Here is a 19084-nt window from a genome sequence, read left to right on the forward strand (position 1 = left end):
GTAAATCAAATATAAACATTTCCATTGTATCCAAATAGCCTTTATTGTAGTATGCAGTAACAAGGGTATGGTTGATCTCAGCACTTTCACCTCTAAGTCCAGTAAGGTTTTTTTTAGTATGGAGAAAAGAAAAATGTTCTTTAAAGATTTCACTAAGATTTCATGTACTCACATTTAGTGGCATAATTTGCAGTCCTCTGCAGAAATGAAAGGACTGATATGAAATGTACAATATTTTCTGAGAAATATTCATTACCTCATATATTATAAAAAAGCTTTTACAAATAATCTAATTGGTCACTCCCAGTCCATTCTACCATAAGTGTCATTCACATCACATCACACAACCACCCATCCATAAAGAGCAACAGACAGAATATTCTCTCTCAAAGTTTAGAAGGCACTTAAGTGGTTATGAGGAAAGCCAGGCTTTTTCCTCTCTTTTTTGTTTCTGTGTGGAATTGCAGAAGCCTGGTGAACTAATCGCACAGGGGTTGGGTTTAAGGGGTTAGGATCCACAGGTCAGACGAGAGCAAGTCTGATTTAATGCCTCACGTGTGCATAAATGAATAGGAAAGTTCAAAAAGCCTCCTGGTCATTCCGACAGAGGCAGAGCGATGAAGAGGTTTTGGTCAGTAGATTTGCACATGATCGCCAAGAGGGCTGACCGGAAGATCGGTCAGACGGAAGGTACATAACCTGAGGCTGTTTAGTCTTCAGGGTCCAAATGCTCAAAGGTTTGGTTTCACATCAGGGCTTTATCTTCCATAACTGCAAAGAAAGAAGAATGGTTGCCTTAGTGTGTGCATTATTCCTCTGGTTTAAAGCACCATTTCATTTCATTTTATTTATTTATTTATTCTTTATAACAAGGTAACAAACCATAGCACTGCACTGGATTGGTGGTTTGCTCAATAAGCTGACTATCTATGACACAAAAAAAAGTGTCTTTCTTCAGCATATTGTCAGTATTTAACATGTCAAAACTTGCCACTGAATTCTGGAACCCAAAAAAAGGAGGGGAAAAAAAGCACGCATGCAGACCAATGGCAGCTGACGTGCTGTGCAAGATGTACAAAATATGTGCATCCTTTATGATAGATGTTAGTTTAAATTAACACCCAGTCTGGCAGGTCAATCACATCATTTTTGCAATACACTTGTAGTAGTGGGCCACTCTTAAAGGAGAATTCCGGTGTGATATTGACCTAAAGTGTATTGAAACATGATACCGAGTGTGAACGTATTTCTCATAGCCCATCTTGGCTTGTCCCCTGCACTCCAAAATCTGGCCCTAGTTAGCCGATGCTACCAACAGCTTTTTCAATAGTGGTGCTTCGGCATCGGGCTAGCCATGCAAATAAATCACCGTTTTACACCCATTTACGAGGCTCAATGTATCTCCACACTTCATTGGTAGACTTCCGAGGGCCCTGACATTTAAAACGAGACATTGAGAACTTTGAAAAAGCACTGGTAGTTTACTTACAAGACGATTTATACAGACAGTATCTTCACAAAGTTTAGCGTTTGCAGCCATCTTGAATTTAGTCACGATAAGTCGAGCAACGAGTAAGAATGAACAGGTATGATAAGGGATCAGATTCCAAAAATAATTCAGTGGAAATGCATGGATTCCAGTTGCTGCTACTGGAAGAAACTGGAATCCATGCATCCAGTTGTAAAGAACTGTATGCCAAATACATCCAACAGCTTCCTTGTTCTTTGTTCTAATTTTAAGGTCAAAAGGTGAGAGGCGACCATCTTTAACTTCAAAGCCTTCTCACAGCCTATCAAACTAAAAGTACCTACAAAATAAAGCACCCTAAATCTAACAAAATACACCAGTACTTCAATAGCACACAGATTTGAAGTTGTATACCTAATGTATCAGACCAAGCTCTACATTCAAAGAAGATGAAATAGTTGTCTTTACAAACCATAAAAAATGTAAGTACCCAGGGGGTGATAGAGGAGCAAATTTACAGTTGCTGTTCTGTTGTATTTCAAAAACATGACTAATTGTTATGTAAGGCTGAGATCAGACATTTCTAGATTCCCATACTTTAGGTTCATATAACATACGTGATATACATATAATGCCAAAGAAAACTATGATCTCAGCAGGTTGGCTAAGCAAGTGTCTACAGGGTAGAGTGAGTGTTCCGAGGTGACAAGACTCACTCTGATGTTGAAGCCCAGCAGGTCACTGACCACTGCAGAAATGGCTGACAGAATGACCACGCGGGTGATGTTGTAGATGAGAGGGTTCACCGTCAGGCCCAGAAGCCGGAATGGAGTGTCCAGCTCCTGTAAAGATATCAAGGCATAACCAACATGTGTTGATATGGAGCTCTTGCATTAAGTACAAAGAACACAATTATACATGTGTACAGTTGTGGCTGAAATTGTTGGTACCCATGACCTGAGATTTCTGACACTGGGCTGTATGTTTCTATCCAGGCCAAGGTATGTTCTAGTCTTGACATTTCATTATGCCCTGTATATAGGCCAGGCCATATGCAGAAAAGCAGCACCAAACATAACCAAGCCTCGTCCATTTCAAAATAGGTATGGTGTTCATGGACATTTTTTTTTTTATCTGTGAACACTGAACTGCTCTGACTTGCCAAAAAACTCCAGTTGACACATTAACTGCATAGCCCCACTATCAATAGCTTAGCAGTATTGTACTTTCCCAACTATTAGCCACAGTTTATACATTGATTTTGCAAAATTTCTTCAGCTATGAGGTTAATACACGGGGGCAGTTAATATGGTATTAATACAGTTTTGTTTTTTTAACTTGTATAAAACACTGTCCTGCAGTTCATACACAATACAGCTAACACACAGGAAATGACTGTATTGCACAAGAACATTACAGAGAAAAAAACGTACTGCTGTTCAAAAGTTGGGGTCACAAATTGTCTTTCTTTCCATAAAATGTGCTTGAATGGGAAATGTAGCAATATGCACAGGAAACAACGTCACTGACCAGGTTAGAAATAAAAACAATGCACTAAAACAATGTGTCCTTCAAACTTTGCTTTTGTCAAATAATTCTCCATTCTGCAAATGGCATTTGTGATCCTAAACATTTGAACATGTAGTGTACACTAACATTTAGCTATGAACTTACTTTCATAAGCTTTGTGGCCAGCTTCAGAACATTATTAACAATGTTCAGCTCTTCTTTCTTGTTTGGCTTCTTCTCCATCCTAAGATACAAATTTATCTGTGGGTAATAATGAAATCAAGAGAGTGTGAGTAAAAAGACAAATCACTATGCTGTAACATGTGGCTGATAAAACACGTGGGGCCCCAATTCAAGTGCTAGGCAATGTCTACGAGCAAGGTTCTCAGGCATGAACCAACAGGATCAAGCACCAATATTTGTGCTTAGGATCTTTCCCATGGTATTCAATTTGTACATAGATTTTGCATAGTTACTAAGCAAGCTAGCCTTTAGAATTTGCATTGCATTTAAATTTGGGCCCATGGACTCTGATTGAACAACTGAGGATGTGTTTGAGGACAGGTGTGTTTCTGGATGTCTAAAAATATGTCAGTGTTTGTTTATATGGGGTTTTTTTTGTTTACCTACGTGGGATTGTGTTTACACAGCAAGCAAATCTGTGGATTTTATGTTTGTGTCAGTGTCAGTGTCAGTGTGTGTGTGTGTGTTCTTGCCTGTTCAGTGAGCAGCACCGATGCGTTGCTGTACTTGCGGTTGGTCTCTGCGCCCAGCGATGCCAGGCGCAGCAGGAAGAAGATGAGAGATGAGCCCCATATCAGTAGCTCCCAGTTGGTCTCCGAGTCCAGGAATGTGTGGTGGCTATGAAGAAGCTGCGCGCGCACACACACACACACACACACACACACACACATGAAAGGGCCACACACAGCTGCTAACTAAAAGTCTGGAGATGCATACTTCAACAGGTTGTATTTTTCAATGTTTACATACATCAATTGCATTCAGATAGTCCGTTTTGCATACCACTAAGTACCTTGCTTGAAGAATTATATTGAAATTAAGCAGCTACATTTCCTAAGGGTAGAACGTCTCTGGTTTACAGTATTCTATTTTGTTCTGGTTCAGCATCAGCTTTTAAAAAATATGTACGTACGGTCTACAAGAAGTTTTTAAAAACTACAACAGGAGCATAATAAAGTCTAAGCTGTAACATTCTTGGAGCAAACCAGGGGTGTGTCTTTCTAATTTCCTAACATGTAAAATGGAGTGATTGTAGATTGCTTGTTAGGGTAGCAAACAATGAGTAGTGGAACTCAGTGACAATGGCAGAGAATCCCGAGGCCTTGGGTGTCTGTTCTAATGCGTGGGACATGGCTGACCTGAGCACAACAGATGAAGGCAATGGACAGAGCAAGGAAGAAGATGGAGGACACAATGACGTCCACCGAACGCTGGGGTCCTCGCCTCTGTGACGGATGGACCACAAGTCAGGGTGGGAGTGAGACAAAACCAACCAACGACACACACAGACACACACACAAACTACAAATCCACCCAAACACAGTACTAATAATTAACAATGTACACACACACAATAAATGGACTAACATTTCCGCAAACACCATGACAAGTACACACACACACACACACTACTAATACTTAACAATGCACACACACACACACACACACACACACACACACTTTCAGCCTTTACCTTTAGGAATGAGCGTAATGACAGCCACATCTTGATGTTCTGCACCTTCTTCAATCTGAAATGGGGGATCTCAGACTTCTTGGCCTTGCGCGCTGATGTCAAGTGGCTGAAGAGCTTAGCAAAGAGAAGTCTCTGTGGAGCACACAAGTCCAATAATCAGGACAAATTGACACTAGAAGCCCAAAAGAATGAGTCAGAGAATCAAATAATTTCTATTACTAGAAAAGCATCTAAAATTTGAGGTCTCAATAACTGATGCTTACCGGTAATTAATGATGTTTGTGTAAAATGCCATTCACCTATCGTTTTAAAAGGTCATCTTGCCAGTTTGCACAGTGCTTTAGTCTACGTCTTTTTCCCATATCTGTAAATATCTGCCCTTCCCTCTGAGCATATTCCTCTTTTATCCCACCTCTTTATAAGTCCTCTGACCTCACTGACACTTAACCTTGCATGTGCATGCGTGCTCCAGCCTTTCTGTAGACACATGCTGCCTTTCACCCATTTCCTGGGATGACCTAACTAATCTTCACATAATACCTTCACCCCCACCCTCACCTTACCTCTGTGTAAAGGGGCTCAGTGTGTGAGTGTGAGTGTGTGTGCGCATAAGCGTGTGTGTGAGGCCAGTGAGGCAGACACACTTCAGTCAGTGTGTATGTGTGTGTGTCAGTGTGTGTGTATATAAGCATACGTGACCATATGTGACCCCTTCCCCTCAGTGTGTTTGTAGGTCCTCTTGGAGATGCAGGTCATGAAGAAGAGGCGGTGAAGTAGACGCGCTCCAGCGTACATGCATGTGTGTGCTTGTGCGTGTGTGTGTGTGTGCAGGGCTTAAAATTCATTTTTCAAAATGGGGGGGAATTCCCCCCTTAGGTTATTCATGTAGGGGGGATTTACACAATTTGGGGGGGAGGGGGGGGTCGATTCTGATACCAAGTCAAGAATTGCGATTTCAATACTTCGATACTTTTTTTAAAAAAGTGTTTGATTTTGGGGCCCCCACCACCCTGACGTCATCAGTAATATATACTGTAGTGGGATCATTCACAATAGTGGACATCCTAGATTCTGCTTGACTCTCTCCACACACACAAACACACACTGAAAATGATAGCTTATGTGATATGTTTCTATCATATATTTTTGAATTCATATAGAGTGTATTTATTTAATAATGCATTTTTTTTTAAAGTATAGCATTTTACTAGTAATTACTAGTAGCTAAACATATTTAGTAATTTGAATGCCTCATATTGACGTTTAACCTATAACACTTAGGCATATCTTTAATGTGGTGTGTAGGTCCAATTGAGTGCACATTGCTGATGAGTAGGTGTAATTGAGTGCCTGTCACTTTAAGAAAATACGTGAGAGTAATTCTATGGAGTAATTAGCCCCCCTTCAACCTGACGGTTTTAGGCTATAGTCGCTAGTGAATAAAAGTTGTGCATAGTGCGGTATGTGTATGCAAATCATTATGTTTTCTACTGTATGTCATTAGATACAATAAATGTTCAAAAAACTAACATGTCAAAGACAATCTTTCTGGGATCAAGTGTTGACGTGACCTGAGCTAGCAGGATAGTTACCAAGGAGCTCTTTCCAGATGTAAAAGTTTGCCATGGTAGCGTAGCCTATTTGCGTAAGCGCAAAGTGGTTCTCTCTCTCTCTCTCTCCGTGTGTGTGTGCGTCTGCATGAGGCTATGTTCAATTCAACTCGGTAGTTGATCAGTCCGGTCAATAGCACCGCATTCACGCCACTTAATGATTGGCTATATTAACGTCATCAGACAGGCTGTAAAAGTGTATGCGGGAATTTCTCGCATTATGATGGCTAGAGTTGCGGGACTTGAACAAATTATGCGCAATACCCGCAATCCCGCAGTGAAATTTAAGCCCTGGTGTGTATATACGTATAGGCCCAGGTGTGAGCCCCCCCCCCCCCCCCCCCCACCCCCGCCTCCCCCTACCTGTTTGTAGCTACTAGCAACATAGGTCTTGAAGAAGAGGAGGCCAGTGAGGCAGACGCGCTCCAGTGTGTATGTGCGTGCGTGCGTGTCCATATGTAACCCCTCTCCCCCACCTGTTTGTAGGTCCTCTCAGCAACACAGGTCATGAAGAAGAAGAAGCCAGTGAGGCAGACTCGCTCCAACGTGCTGATGAGGAAGAAGGCGTATGCGCGGGCGCTAGGTGGCCCCAGGGCAGTGGCCAGCAGCTCGGCAGCGTCCATCGAGCCCAGCCGCGCCACCTGTAGACGCTGGGTCACACGGAAGCAGAAGGGCAGCAGCGCCAACGTGGCCGTTACCAGCCCACCCAGCACCAGGTAGCCCATGCCCTGCTCCACCACCTTCACCTGGGCGCGCACACACGCACACACACACACACACACACACACACACAAAGGCATGCACACACATACACACACACAGGTAAGATACACTTTAACACTTTATCAGCTACATCGATGTCAACAATACATTACATATTACATGATTTTCAACGGTCATATGAAACATTTAATGCCATCAAACCATTTCAGCCATTCATACTGACAGCTACACTTCTGAGGGGAACTGTATATCTGGAGAAAAATTCCCTAGTAAATCTTTTCTGACAAAATTCTGGGAACAAACACACACACACACACACACACACACACACACACACACACCTCGATCACAGTCAGCTTTATTACTCAGCACAAAAAGTTGTAGATGAATATGCTATCTAAAAGTGCATAGTGATGTTATTACTAAGAGATAGAACATGCTATAATCTACGAAATGTAAACACAGTCAAATCCATTTAATTGAATGCTTACAGTTATTGCAACGCGTACCTCACAAAATGACAGACAAGATAAAGGACATTGTGAAAATATATACGGCTAAAACACAGCCCTGACACTGACGTTAGTGTAAGTGTGTTTGACGTGGTCGTCCATCCGGGGGGAGGGGGACCAGCGGACGTACCCGTGTGAGGATGATGCCACTGATCTCCAGCACGGACATTTCGGCCTTTTTGCACTCTCCCTGCTCCCAGAAGATGGCGCTCACGCGGTCTTTGGATGGGTGGCACGCCTGCAGCCATGACAGATGAGTCTGAGGGAGACCAGACGAGTATGAGCAGTGTGGGAATGATCTACACTGGACAAATTCGACACCTGGAGGGCAGACAGAATGTCATCTTCTTTTCCCCTCTATTCCAATTTAGTCTCATGTTTACAGGGCACAAATACAGCCTTTATAAGAGTCTTACTCTCTAACTAACGCATTATTTCATCTTTTCGCTTTGTTTTAGTTAGTTCAGAGGTGCTCAACCTTTTTTGGAGCTAAGGCATGCCAAAAGTCAAATCAAAATGACAAGACACACTTGTGGTTACTGATTATGATCAGTCTCACACATTATCAACAGCTGTTGTGTTCGACAAGGAAAAGTTGAGAGTCCTCACTCCTCAGATTTATCTCTAGAAATTATATTTTGTTGCTAAATCTAAGAATTGCATCATATCCTAACAACCATAGGTAGTAAACTATTGTGGCAAGCTCATCTAGAAGGAGTCACGTAAAACTGAGAATGGTACCCTACTAACAGCTTTAAAAAAAGTTGTTAATCTCTGACTATCCAAAACTGTTTTCAATTAAAAAGTTGTGTCAATAGATGCATTTGAAAATACCTTTATAGGTCATTTCATGAGCCTGTACAAAAACACATTGGGTACCTCAAAATTCTACACACCTCCACATTGGAGGTCGTAGCGGTCACCTGTGGGAAGGTCTCCTCGTCGCTGCTGAGCCCATTGGCCGGAGGCAGGTGGCTGTGGGCGTGGCGCCCATCCTCCTCGCTGTCACTACTTCCTGAAGAGGCGGAGTCAGGGCCCTGCAGAAGCTCCTCCCACAGCATGTCGTCCGTGTCTGACGCCGCCTGCGAGCCCACTGAGGTGATGAGATGCTCCACGTCTCGTGGCTTCACACCCGTAACCATGGTAACAGTCTTGCCTTCATCCTGCTCAAGAAAGAGACAATAGCCGTTTTTAGATAGAGACTGCACAACATTCACAGGAAGAGGAGACGTCTTTATGCCACATCGTGTGTCTAAAAACGAGGTGAGTCATTGCCGGCTTGGCACTTCATACCACGAGTGTTTACAAACAAGCCGGCACATTGAGGAGGAGTCAGGACCAAATAGCAAAATGAAGCGTGACGTGCAACATTGGGCGTGAGGAGTAGCCTAACACATGGGAAATGGGAACATGATTTTCACAACACATATAGCTTTGACATACATAGCTGGGGATTTTGCCATCATTAATTTCACCCCCATAACTTTTGACAACTGAAAATAAAATGTGATACAATAAACAGAAAGTCTTTTCAATGTGCTTAATCGCACATGTAGGCTAGCCTGTTCAAATGAATCAAATGAATGTATGAAAATAAAGTTGTGGGTCACGTTAGTGAAGGAGAGTAACGTTGCTATTCTCCGAAGATTAGTCAGATGTAGGCTACAGTTAAGTTATGTTGGCCATTCATCTACAAATTTCTTTCTTATGGATGCCAAAACCTGCGTATTATACTATGACAGTTTGTAAGGGTAAAGCCTGTTATTGCAAGGTTTGCTTTGCCAGGTTCATAGGCTACAACATTGAATTTAGTCACACCTGTGTGATGATAGAATATGGCCAGGCTATCTCCATCTCTAACTAGCTCATACCGAGAAGAATGCATGACGGAAATAACACTGGACTAACAATGGATAACCGTGGATAACTTGTAGACCATAAAGGTAAGAGTTCATTGTCATGGGGCAGCCGTGGCCCACTGGTTAGCACTCTGGACTTGTAACCGGAGGGTTGCCGGTTCGAGCCCCGACCAGTGGGCCGCGGCTGAAGTGCCCTTGAGCAAGGCACCTAACCCCTCACTGCTCCCCGTTTCACTAATTCACCGATTGGGTTAAATGCAGAGACCAAATTTCCCTCACGGGATCAAAAAAGTATATATACTTATACTATACGATTACATTTCGCTGTGTTTGCTTGTTTGGCTGCATAGCATGCTAGTTTGTTTGTTAAACAGTGACATTAAGCTATGTTCGCTAATGTCCAACTTCTAGATGTTATGTGGCTAACAGTAGTGTGATAATGTAAAAGCTTGCTAGGACAGATGCTCAAGGAGTTCATGCTTTGTTTTATCGCTGGATTTTATGATAGCCTATATGGCAACCTATTGCATTCCGACCCAGTCAACTCTAGCAGGCGTTAAATGACTGGAAGCTTTGTGGATTTAAAGATTGTCGTAATGTGCTGCCTCTGCTATTGCTGCTTTTGATCAGTTAGATTTTAAATCTCCTGTGGTGGGTTGTACATATGTAGCATCATCAAAACGCCCACACAGATTCCCCCATTCTGCCTTGATGCATTTACACTGGTGCCGGAATGAATTGTTTAGCCTTTATGTCTAGCCCTTTTGGTGGTAAAATTGGCAGAAAACGTCGACCCGCCATTCCGCTCGGCGTGTCTAAAAACGTCCAGCGTTCCACATGGTTTCCTCATAAAGGTGCACAAAAAGGCGGGATATTACTCAGTGTAAAAGACGAGTACCATGTCCCCTCATAACAGCAATTCAATTTCATGAACAGGATGCCCTAAGGCCATTCACACTAATTTACTTTCAATGTAACAAGATATTTGAGGAAACCATCTCTCTGATATTCCTTATTTACTGAATGACAGTAATATCTTCCAGTGCTGAATATGGGCACTGACACAGTACACGGAAAGCACACATTTTTATCAGAATGTGAGCTCTATGCATAGTGTCCCCCTCACTTTTGCACAGCTCTCACATTCTCCTCTACTGCACTCACATTCTGCTCTACCTCTCAAGTGAGAAAGCACTTCAAACCTCCGTCATAACTGGCACCACAGAGAGATATAGGCAATTTACAGCCAGGCAAAGGTCACCCCCAAGAGACACAGTAGAACCCTCACCTGAGGCTGGAGCCGAGGGGGCGAGGGGCTCTTCGCCGGGCTCCTGATCCTCTTCCTGAGTATGGAGGCCGGCTTGGGTCCCAGCGCTGTGGCGGGCCGGTCTCTGGCAGGCTGGTGGAAGTGTGCGGCCACCTCGCAGCCCTCCTTCTCCTCCTCGTCACTGGAGATCTCCTCCGAGGGCCCGTACTTGGACTTCCTCAGAGGGCTCTGTCACGTCACCGCAAAACAACAAGCACATCAGAGGGAGCGGAGCCATCTCTGTATGCAAACACAACATTTACATGCACAGGCTCTGTTTGTAAACAGAGAAGGCTAAAACAGGCGTCTTTGAAGAAAATTGGAAAAAACTAAACTTAATTGGATAAAAAATTGGATAAACTAGACTGAGTAAATGTTATCAGTACAAGGGAGAACATTTAGTAACGGGTCTGTGCCAACTCAACCGGTTATTTCACAATGATAACATTGTGCAAGCAGAAATGAGACCCAAGATAAAATGGACAAGTTCAAACAAAATACCTCCCTGCTAGTATCAACACTCCGGGCCAACTCTATTAATTGTGAGCTTTTGGCAGAACATTTTGTAACGGCGCATCACAGCACACTGAAGTGTTCCAGCAGATAATACACTTCCTAGTTACCCATGTTTTAAACCACTGCAGATACAGTACAGCTTGTAGTTTAACAAATGTTTACATCAACGACTTCATCACAAATACACCATCCATCAATCTGGCATGATGAAATGAAAAGCTAGTGGCAAAGTCCAATAGATCAGCAGGCGGGCAGGCCTACCCGTCTCTTCTCATTCTTCAAGAGTCTCGGTTTCTCCTCCAGCTGCCTGGACATCTGTCTGGAGTCTGCACCATTCCCATGGTCCTCGGCTTTCTTTGGTGCCTTGCTCTTCCTCTGTCTGCAGAACATCAAGAATCAATCAACATTGTGCTGAGAGCAGAGATCTGTAATACCAATAGTTCTGTACTAATCGAGTTAATGTCAGAAACCTGCCAACTTAGGCCACAATTTATGTACTGTTATGTTAACTGAAACTGTCAAACTGTCACTGAACTGCACCACTTTAAGTTTACATTCATTTCAACATTGCCTGTCAAGTAAGGAGGTAAATCTGCCCTGTGGGGAGTTGACTCAAACCTAAATCAAAACTGAATCACATCAAACATACCTGAATCACAATGAACGGAGTCAAACTGAACTAAAGCAGACTGAAGTGAATCAAACTGTACTTCAGTAAAGCTGAATGCTAGCTGGTGGTAATGAGTCCTACCTCTTCCTCCTGACGGGGCTGGAGGCTCTGCTGGGGGGCGGGCTGGGCTGCAGGCTGCGGCAGGACTCGGTGGACACGATCTGGCAGTGCACCGTGCCCAGCAGCAGCATCAAACACACGGGCCCCACCACCTCACTGGCACTGGCCACCGGCACCTGCAAGTACAACACCGCAGCTGCCACTGCAGGGAGGGCCAGCACAGGGGCAGAAGACACACACACCGAACTGAGTTTAGCCAAACAAGCTTTTTCCTTACCGTAATTTAAAAAAAAAAAAAAAATTTAAAAACTGTTCAATAAGATTACATTTGCATATGCTATGAGTCTTACGATACTGATTCTGTCATATTGGACAATTCAATTTATTTCTGAATATATTCCCTGCATCCAGAATTGGCCTATCAAGCTCTACTGGCATGCATAATGTAGGAGGCAGTAGAGTATCTAAATATAGCCTAGCTGTGCCAACTGCAGTATCATACACATTGCTACAACAAGTAGGCTTATGTTGCACAGCCATAAACAAAGCAAGTGCATAAACAGGACTTTTACCATTTCAGTAAAACACTCCCAGTCAGACTAAGTAAATGTTCATTGAATGATGAAATTAGCAGCAAAATCTCATGATAGATGAAATGCCCTTATTTTGAATTCTATTTCTCTCTGTTTAGTACTATGGCTCTAATGACCCATGGCATAGCTGGATCAGATCATAGCACAAGTTGGAAGTGTTGCTCAATCAAACTTGTTTTGATTGGCCTGCACCAATCACTGACTAATTTCCACAAATAAAAATTCACAGTAGACACAAACAGTCATCAAAAACAGAAATGTCACTATGAATCACCCAGAATTGTCCAGATAAACAAAAAAGATTATATTTTTGTGTATCAGATCCCTCTGATCACAAAACATACCTACTGTAAGCCCTCTAACACACAAGCGAAGCCCAGCAGAGGCACTGACCTTGCAGGAGGTACAAGATGAGGATCCATGTGGAGATGCATTTGGAGGTGACCTGGATCCACCACTGGAAGAAGAACGGGAAGAGCAGAACCCTCACAAGGCCCTTCCGAGTCAGGGCCGTCCAAGGACTCTCCGGCTTGGCCTTACTGAACGTGGAGCCTGGGGGGGCACGAGACCGTTCTCAGCTCACAACAAGCACATGATGCCATCTTGCTCTGTGGTGACTCGTTATGGGAAGCTGCTGAGTCTATGTTGGCCACAGAGGTGCTGGAATACAGCCACTTACCTCTCACGAGATCGACATCAATGAGATCGGGCTTGATATGTCCTGTTTTCTTCGGTTTGCTGTGAATATCCTGTTAATAAGTTGAAATTAGTTCCTCCTTCTATAGGTGAAATAAAGATCTGTGTTTCATTCAAATTCAACTCGCTAACATCTCTCCAACCACACATGACTCACCTTGAGTTCAGCTTGTTCCAGAGATTTCTCCCATATTTGTTGGTCATAGGCACCGATCTGCATCAGGAAACAGAGCAGCAAATTAACCTACAGCAAATTAACTGACCATGCAAGACAAGAACAACACCATTAATTCACAGTGCAAGCACAGTCTCCTGATACATCACCTTCTCCTGATACCACGCTATCCTTGCCATTCTTGTAATCTGATGTGGCCGAGGGTTTGCAGTCAGGTCATTTCACAGACACCACAGCAGAAGGTATCTGACTGCGACACAAGTCTTCACAAAACAGAGAGGAGGAGGTGGCACAGAAATGCATGGAGAAAAAGCAGACACAGCAATTTGCTGTAAGGTGAACAGATCATAACACTATATAGGCTACCATTAGCATGATGAATCAAGGGAAAACTGCAACCAGGGTCTAAATAAAATAAAACAAATGATGATAGTTGAAAAAAAAAGGCTTATTTGAAAGGATTCTTGGTTTCAGATAACAAAATGGGCTACAAAATGTGTCACAACACATGACCTAAATCACAGGAAAGTCTCGGTTCATTTGTCTTCTCCTTTTCTCTCGTTTGTTCTCATGTGGCAGTTTTGTGATGCCATTTACAAATGTCATTGTAACATATAACTTAAACAGACGCACTGTTCACAAAGCCTGGCTAACCAACTTGCTTCAGCTAATGTCACTCACCTCTTGTCAGCCCATACTTGGACAGAATAAGTTACATACACTCAGCAGCCAGTGTTTATGCTAGCTATGACAGAGGAAGTTTGATTGCTGCCCGCCACTTCAAGTCAAGTCTAGTCAGGTTCCTTGTAGTTAGCAATCGGTAGCTAGCGTTAGTTAGCTTGGTTGCTATTCAAATAAGTAAACGCTGGAATTGTAAGCTAATTTGCATTTGCAAACTGGTTCGCGACGTACGTGAACTAACTTACGGCTATATCTTACTAATTTAATGTTACAGGCATATGTTGCCAGACTAGAGACTACCGAAAACAATCGTAAAACAACTTCAGGAGCAATTTCTATCGTACGGCTGTCAACGATGCTCCTGTTTCAGTATATCAACAATTAGTTGCAGCACTTCCTTTTTCCGCTTTTGAGACAAGGTGGGCGTGTTCACAACTATTATATGGACCACTGACCTATAAATAGTGAAATGGCATAGTGAAATTGTTACCGAGTGGATAAAAGCAACACATTTTACATGAGGCTTCTTTAGGACCTACTGAATAATTTGAAAATGTCCTCATAGAGCACAAAATACTTTTGATCTGACACAGGTGAATAGAGTAGCCTAAACATTTTAGCTAATAGATATCACCATGAAACTTGCCCGGTTTTCGATATTAGCCTACACATTTTCTGAAATCTTATGTTTGAATATGCAAATTAGGCATTATCTGTGTAAAAATGCAGTAATTTACATGCAATTCTAGAAACAGATGGATATTGGATAAAGTCAGGTTAAAAAGTATTTGTTTTATGTTAACATATTATAGCCTACAAAGTTTGGTAACACTTCGGGGGTCAAAGGTGAAATTGCTAATGTTTATTTTGACGCTCAGGAGGATTTAGGCTAGCACCCAGTTGTGAAAAAAGGTGTTGAGCGTGTTAGCCCAGTTTTTAATTTTTTTGTGCTATGTGTGGAAGTTTTCAAAATCTCTCTTGGGCTCCCAGGCTAAAATCATAGAAAGTCCTAAAAAAGTCCTAAAATGTGGTGCTTTTATCCACCAGGTAATGGTATTGTTGAATATGTGCACTAAGCCCCACTAAAAAACACTAAACAGCAGGATCATGTATCATTTTTACACCCATATTCACTCTGCCTAAGCCAACAATGTAAAGAAAATAATTGTAAAGAAATACCTTAATGGAGGCCTAGAGGTGGTAGGCTGCAGGCAGTCATGTCTGCTAAAATGTTAATATGTGTTGGGTAATATGTTGGATCCATGTAGGGTACTGTGATAGAACTTTGAAGTCTCTTTCTGAAAACCAAACTTTAACCTCAAGGAAATTGCATAGACAGCAACCTGTCATACCATTATTGTGTGTGTCACATAACGACCTTTGAGCTGCAGCTGTGCAGCCTAATGCTGTTATAATCATACATACCAGCATTGGTTTATTGCCTGGAGTTTAGTAGTAATCTATTTGGTTGTGCTTTTTTCAGACTTGTCAGTGCTGATATGGTGCCTAGCTCTGATCAGGGTGGAAGTGCTGCGGTGTGACTGGAGACGATCGATGGTGGCATGGATGTCAAGTAATCTGAGGCTGGTGACCTGCTTCACAGTCCCTCGGACATCAGCCAGGGTGTCCTCAGGTGGGGTTTCTTAAGGTCCACAGTCCACAGTTACCTGTGCACATAACACTGACATAATTTCAAAGTGAAGCATGCATTTTTAGACTTCTAAAGAATTGGATTAGGAAATCCCAGGGTTTCAGGGATGTTCATATTGCATCTGTTTTCATCTGTTACTAGTGTAAAAAAGTGAAAATAATGTTGAACTGAGAAGAGAGTTTTTGTCATCTAAACCACCTACACTTATAGGAGCATGCAAGTAGGCTATGCTGAACTCAATACATCATACATTCTTGATAAATGCCTTTTAAGGCTGTTTGATTTAGTTTATGTCAGGATTGGTGATTGAAAACAAAATAAAAGTATAACATTAGCTTGCAGGTTCTTGCATAACACTGGATTTTCCCAGTGCAGTGCTTCCTTGTTTTCCTCTTGTTTTCAATCATCTCACATGGACTGGAATGGCTAAGGGTATTCCAGGAAATCAGCAAGTTAAGACAGGCTTTTAACTGAATGCAGATGTCACAAAGCAGCCTTTATTTCTACCATAGCCTATTATGATCTTAGATCAGATTTCTACATGCTTTTAATGCATTACATTTGGTTTCTTCCATCCTTACTACTCACATTTAAAAATAAGCAGTTGTTGCCCATATATAACAAAAAATCAGAAAATAAAGGCAAGATTAATTGCCAACCCATCTAGAATTTAAATGAAATCTGTGTTAATAATGCATCTTAAGTTAAATATGTGTTAGACTTTGTTAGATACTTTTTCTTCATATTAAAAACTAAATTACAATAATGTTTCTTGACTATTATTACTGTATGTGATTTCACTATACAGGAGTTTCCCAGAGCATTGCCCTAATGACTCATGACTCAGGATAAATCATGATTTTAACCCTCTCATTTCTGGTTTAGGGAAATAAAATGTTCAGGGGTAGTTAGGAATAAGTGTTACAGATTTTGACTGATACATCTATTTTTACCTGAAAATAATGCTATAATGTTATAGTGTTATAACATGATATTTGCCTTTCTCATATTTTTTTGTTTTTCATTGCTGTTGTCCAAGAGAAGTTGCACAATGTAGCCTCAACCACACCCACCTCCCTCCCACTCCCCCACCTCTGGCAGAGCCTGTGCATAATCTTGTTTTTTAGTTAAGCAGTATAAAAATGCCGCCCTTCAGTCTTTAAAAGAGTAAAGCAACAGCCTATCTTCAGTCATGTTCTCCTTCAAAACTGGTGTTACATTGGCCGTCCTGGCCATGCTTGTGGTAGCTGTTCATTGTGGAATTGGAGAAGGTATGACTGAATTACTTGATATTTATTTTTCAGTTGCAATTTCAGCTAATTTTTAAATGTGCAAGTATTATAGCAATGCTGCATTGACATACCACTGCATGTAAGACATGCAGGGTATTAATTACATGGGTATTAATTTATGTTGTCCTTTTTAAGGAACAAATTCCTACAACTATGACTTGCACAAGATGTCCGACCTTACGAAGCTGTACAATTCCAAGGTTTATGTGGCTGACAGAATGAGACGACCTTTAAAAGGCACAACCTTCCAAATTGGACTAATCAGCCATTCTGGAGTCAGGTATAACAACAAAAATACAAATGTTTTTTGGGGAAATGTGTTCTAAACAACAATTTGAAGATATACATGAAAGTCTGTTCATCTCATTCAACAGACAAATACTGTATGTCTGTACTGTGTCCTTTCCAGATACAGGTAAATAATATAAAACAATGTTATATGTTGCACTGGTATGTTGTGAGTAAAATAGCCCCTGGCTTTATAGGGTAACTCTGAAGGATGGCACCAAGTGGCTGGTGCACAAGGGGGATGCGTTTGGCATCAGCAGCCAGACTGTTGTGGTCGATGCTCGCCACATGAGCAACACCTGGAAGGTATTTTCACTTATAGTTGTCAGTTGTGCCCCTTTCGTGACTTCCAAAATAGTACCCAAACATTTGGGTAATTTTTTCTTTAAAAAGTGCTCTGTTTTGTTCACAGATTATTGAGACCAAAAATTTCCAAGGCTCCAAGACTGTGTCGGATTTTGTGAAAGCAGGAGGCACTGATTACAGCCTTATTTTTGACAACTGTCATGATGCATCTGGGCGAATGTTCGACCAGTAAAATTTGCTTTGGTTTCAGATTTCAAAGTTTTGGAATAAATCTATTCATGATACAATTACTGACAGTAAGTGTAATTTCCTGTAATATTGGATTTCACCTTGAGAAGTGTAATTTTGCTATTAAAACTGAAAAAAAACAAACATTTTTTTGCTTATTTTTTTTGCTTACAGTAAAGCCTTTCATTTAATATGTTACGTTTAACACTTTTTTTTGCTCTGAACTGTACTCAAACAAAGATTAGTTTACTCAGATCATACAGTGTTCTTTTTCAGAATTGGTAGCAGAAGTATTGGGCTCTGCAAGATTTTATAAATACATGCAATCATCCATACCACTTTCTATCTAATACATTATTGTGGAATTGGACTAATAGTAAAAAGAAATGATGCAAGGAAGGGGTAGGGAGGGGGTAAGAATGAGACATGGTTTCGGGCCTAAGTCTTATACAGTACTGTATGTTTGCCACTGTATGCTCTGAATAATCTGAATAGCAAACATGCAAATGTGTTTGATCGGATTTCCATCTAAAACTGAAAATGTTGGTATTTATGGGGGCCCACAGCAAGAGCTTGCGGTTTGTAGGGTTATGTAAGCATTTGTTAGCAATACATAAACTACTGCAACAACTTGCTGCGTTAGCCTCAAAATGTATTATTATTATTATTATCATTTTCCTCTCTAGTGTTAAATGTTTTGGCTAAATGTTCCAAATGTAAAGCACTTTGAGCTGCATTCTGTGTATGAAAGGTGCTATTGAGTTTGTATGGTTCTTGTAATAGACTGTCACACATTATCATCAAAGTTCTTTTGGATACAGGTGTTTCTGTGTGATGGGATGCTTATCAATATGTCGTATTTTTAAAATGCCATCTAAAGGATTTCAAAGTCCACGCCCAGTGGGCATTAGCTTATTTCTTTTGAACAAAGACAAAAAAGTAGCATGTTAAAGCAACTCTTTGGCGGTGCAACATTCATTTTCATGTTTGGTGACTGTGATACATGACAACACACAATTTCATGAAAAACACATCTTGTACATTTTTTATATTTAATGACAATAATAATAAACTATGTAAATAAATAATAAACTATGACATGCAACACTGGTGAGATTTTCTCACTTTTCTGGAAACACAAACAAAAAAACACAGAAATGCCTGCTAGCTCTGCACATGATTTGAATAAATACATTAATCAACAAAAAATTTTTTCAAAAATGT

General features: G+C 41.4%; 2 protein-coding genes across 3 annotated transcripts; one reads left to right on the plus strand and one right to left on the minus strand.

Annotated features, from left to right (window-relative positions):
- Nucleotides 1–22: 22 nt before the first annotated feature.
- phtf1 (putative homeodomain transcription factor 1) lies at nucleotides 23–14482 on the minus strand. 2 transcript variants are annotated; one of them, XM_042088197.1, is made up of 17 exons: nucleotides 14096–14482; nucleotides 13564–13677; nucleotides 13397–13453; nucleotides 13223–13292; nucleotides 12937–13095; nucleotides 11972–12152; nucleotides 11482–11599; nucleotides 10687–10893; nucleotides 8463–8702; nucleotides 7670–7798; nucleotides 6781–7050; nucleotides 4695–4826; nucleotides 4360–4446; nucleotides 3694–3849; nucleotides 3143–3238; nucleotides 2185–2310; nucleotides 23–771 (listed from the first exon to the last, which is right to left on the minus strand). In XM_042088197.1, the coding sequence occupies exons 2-17, from the start codon at nucleotides 13591–13593 to the stop codon at nucleotides 751–753; spliced, it is 2079 nt and encodes a 692-aa protein (XP_041944131.1). In that variant the 5' UTR covers nucleotides 13594–13677; nucleotides 14096–14482; the 3' UTR covers nucleotides 23–750. The 2 variants fall into 2 exon arrangements, with proteins under 2 accessions (XP_041944131.1, XP_041944130.1); XM_042088196.1 differs by having other exon boundaries at nucleotides 8436–8702.
- Nucleotides 14483–16860: 2378 nt separating this feature from the next.
- Nucleotides 16861–18004, plus strand: LOC121706457. Its single transcript, XM_042088205.1, has 4 exons — nucleotides 16861–17017; nucleotides 17174–17318; nucleotides 17524–17632; nucleotides 17739–18004. Exons 1-4 carry the CDS (start codon nucleotides 16939–16941, stop codon nucleotides 17862–17864), a joined length of 459 nt encoding a protein of 152 aa, XP_041944139.1. The 5' UTR covers nucleotides 16861–16938; the 3' UTR covers nucleotides 17865–18004.
- The last annotated feature ends 1080 nt before the right edge of the window (nucleotides 18005–19084 follow it).

The sequence above is a fragment of the Alosa sapidissima genome, chromosome 4 (genome assembly GCF_018492685.1).
Source record: "Alosa sapidissima isolate fAloSap1 chromosome 4, fAloSap1.pri, whole genome shotgun sequence".
Lineage (NCBI taxonomy): Eukaryota > Metazoa > Chordata > Actinopteri > Clupeiformes > Clupeidae > Alosa > Alosa sapidissima.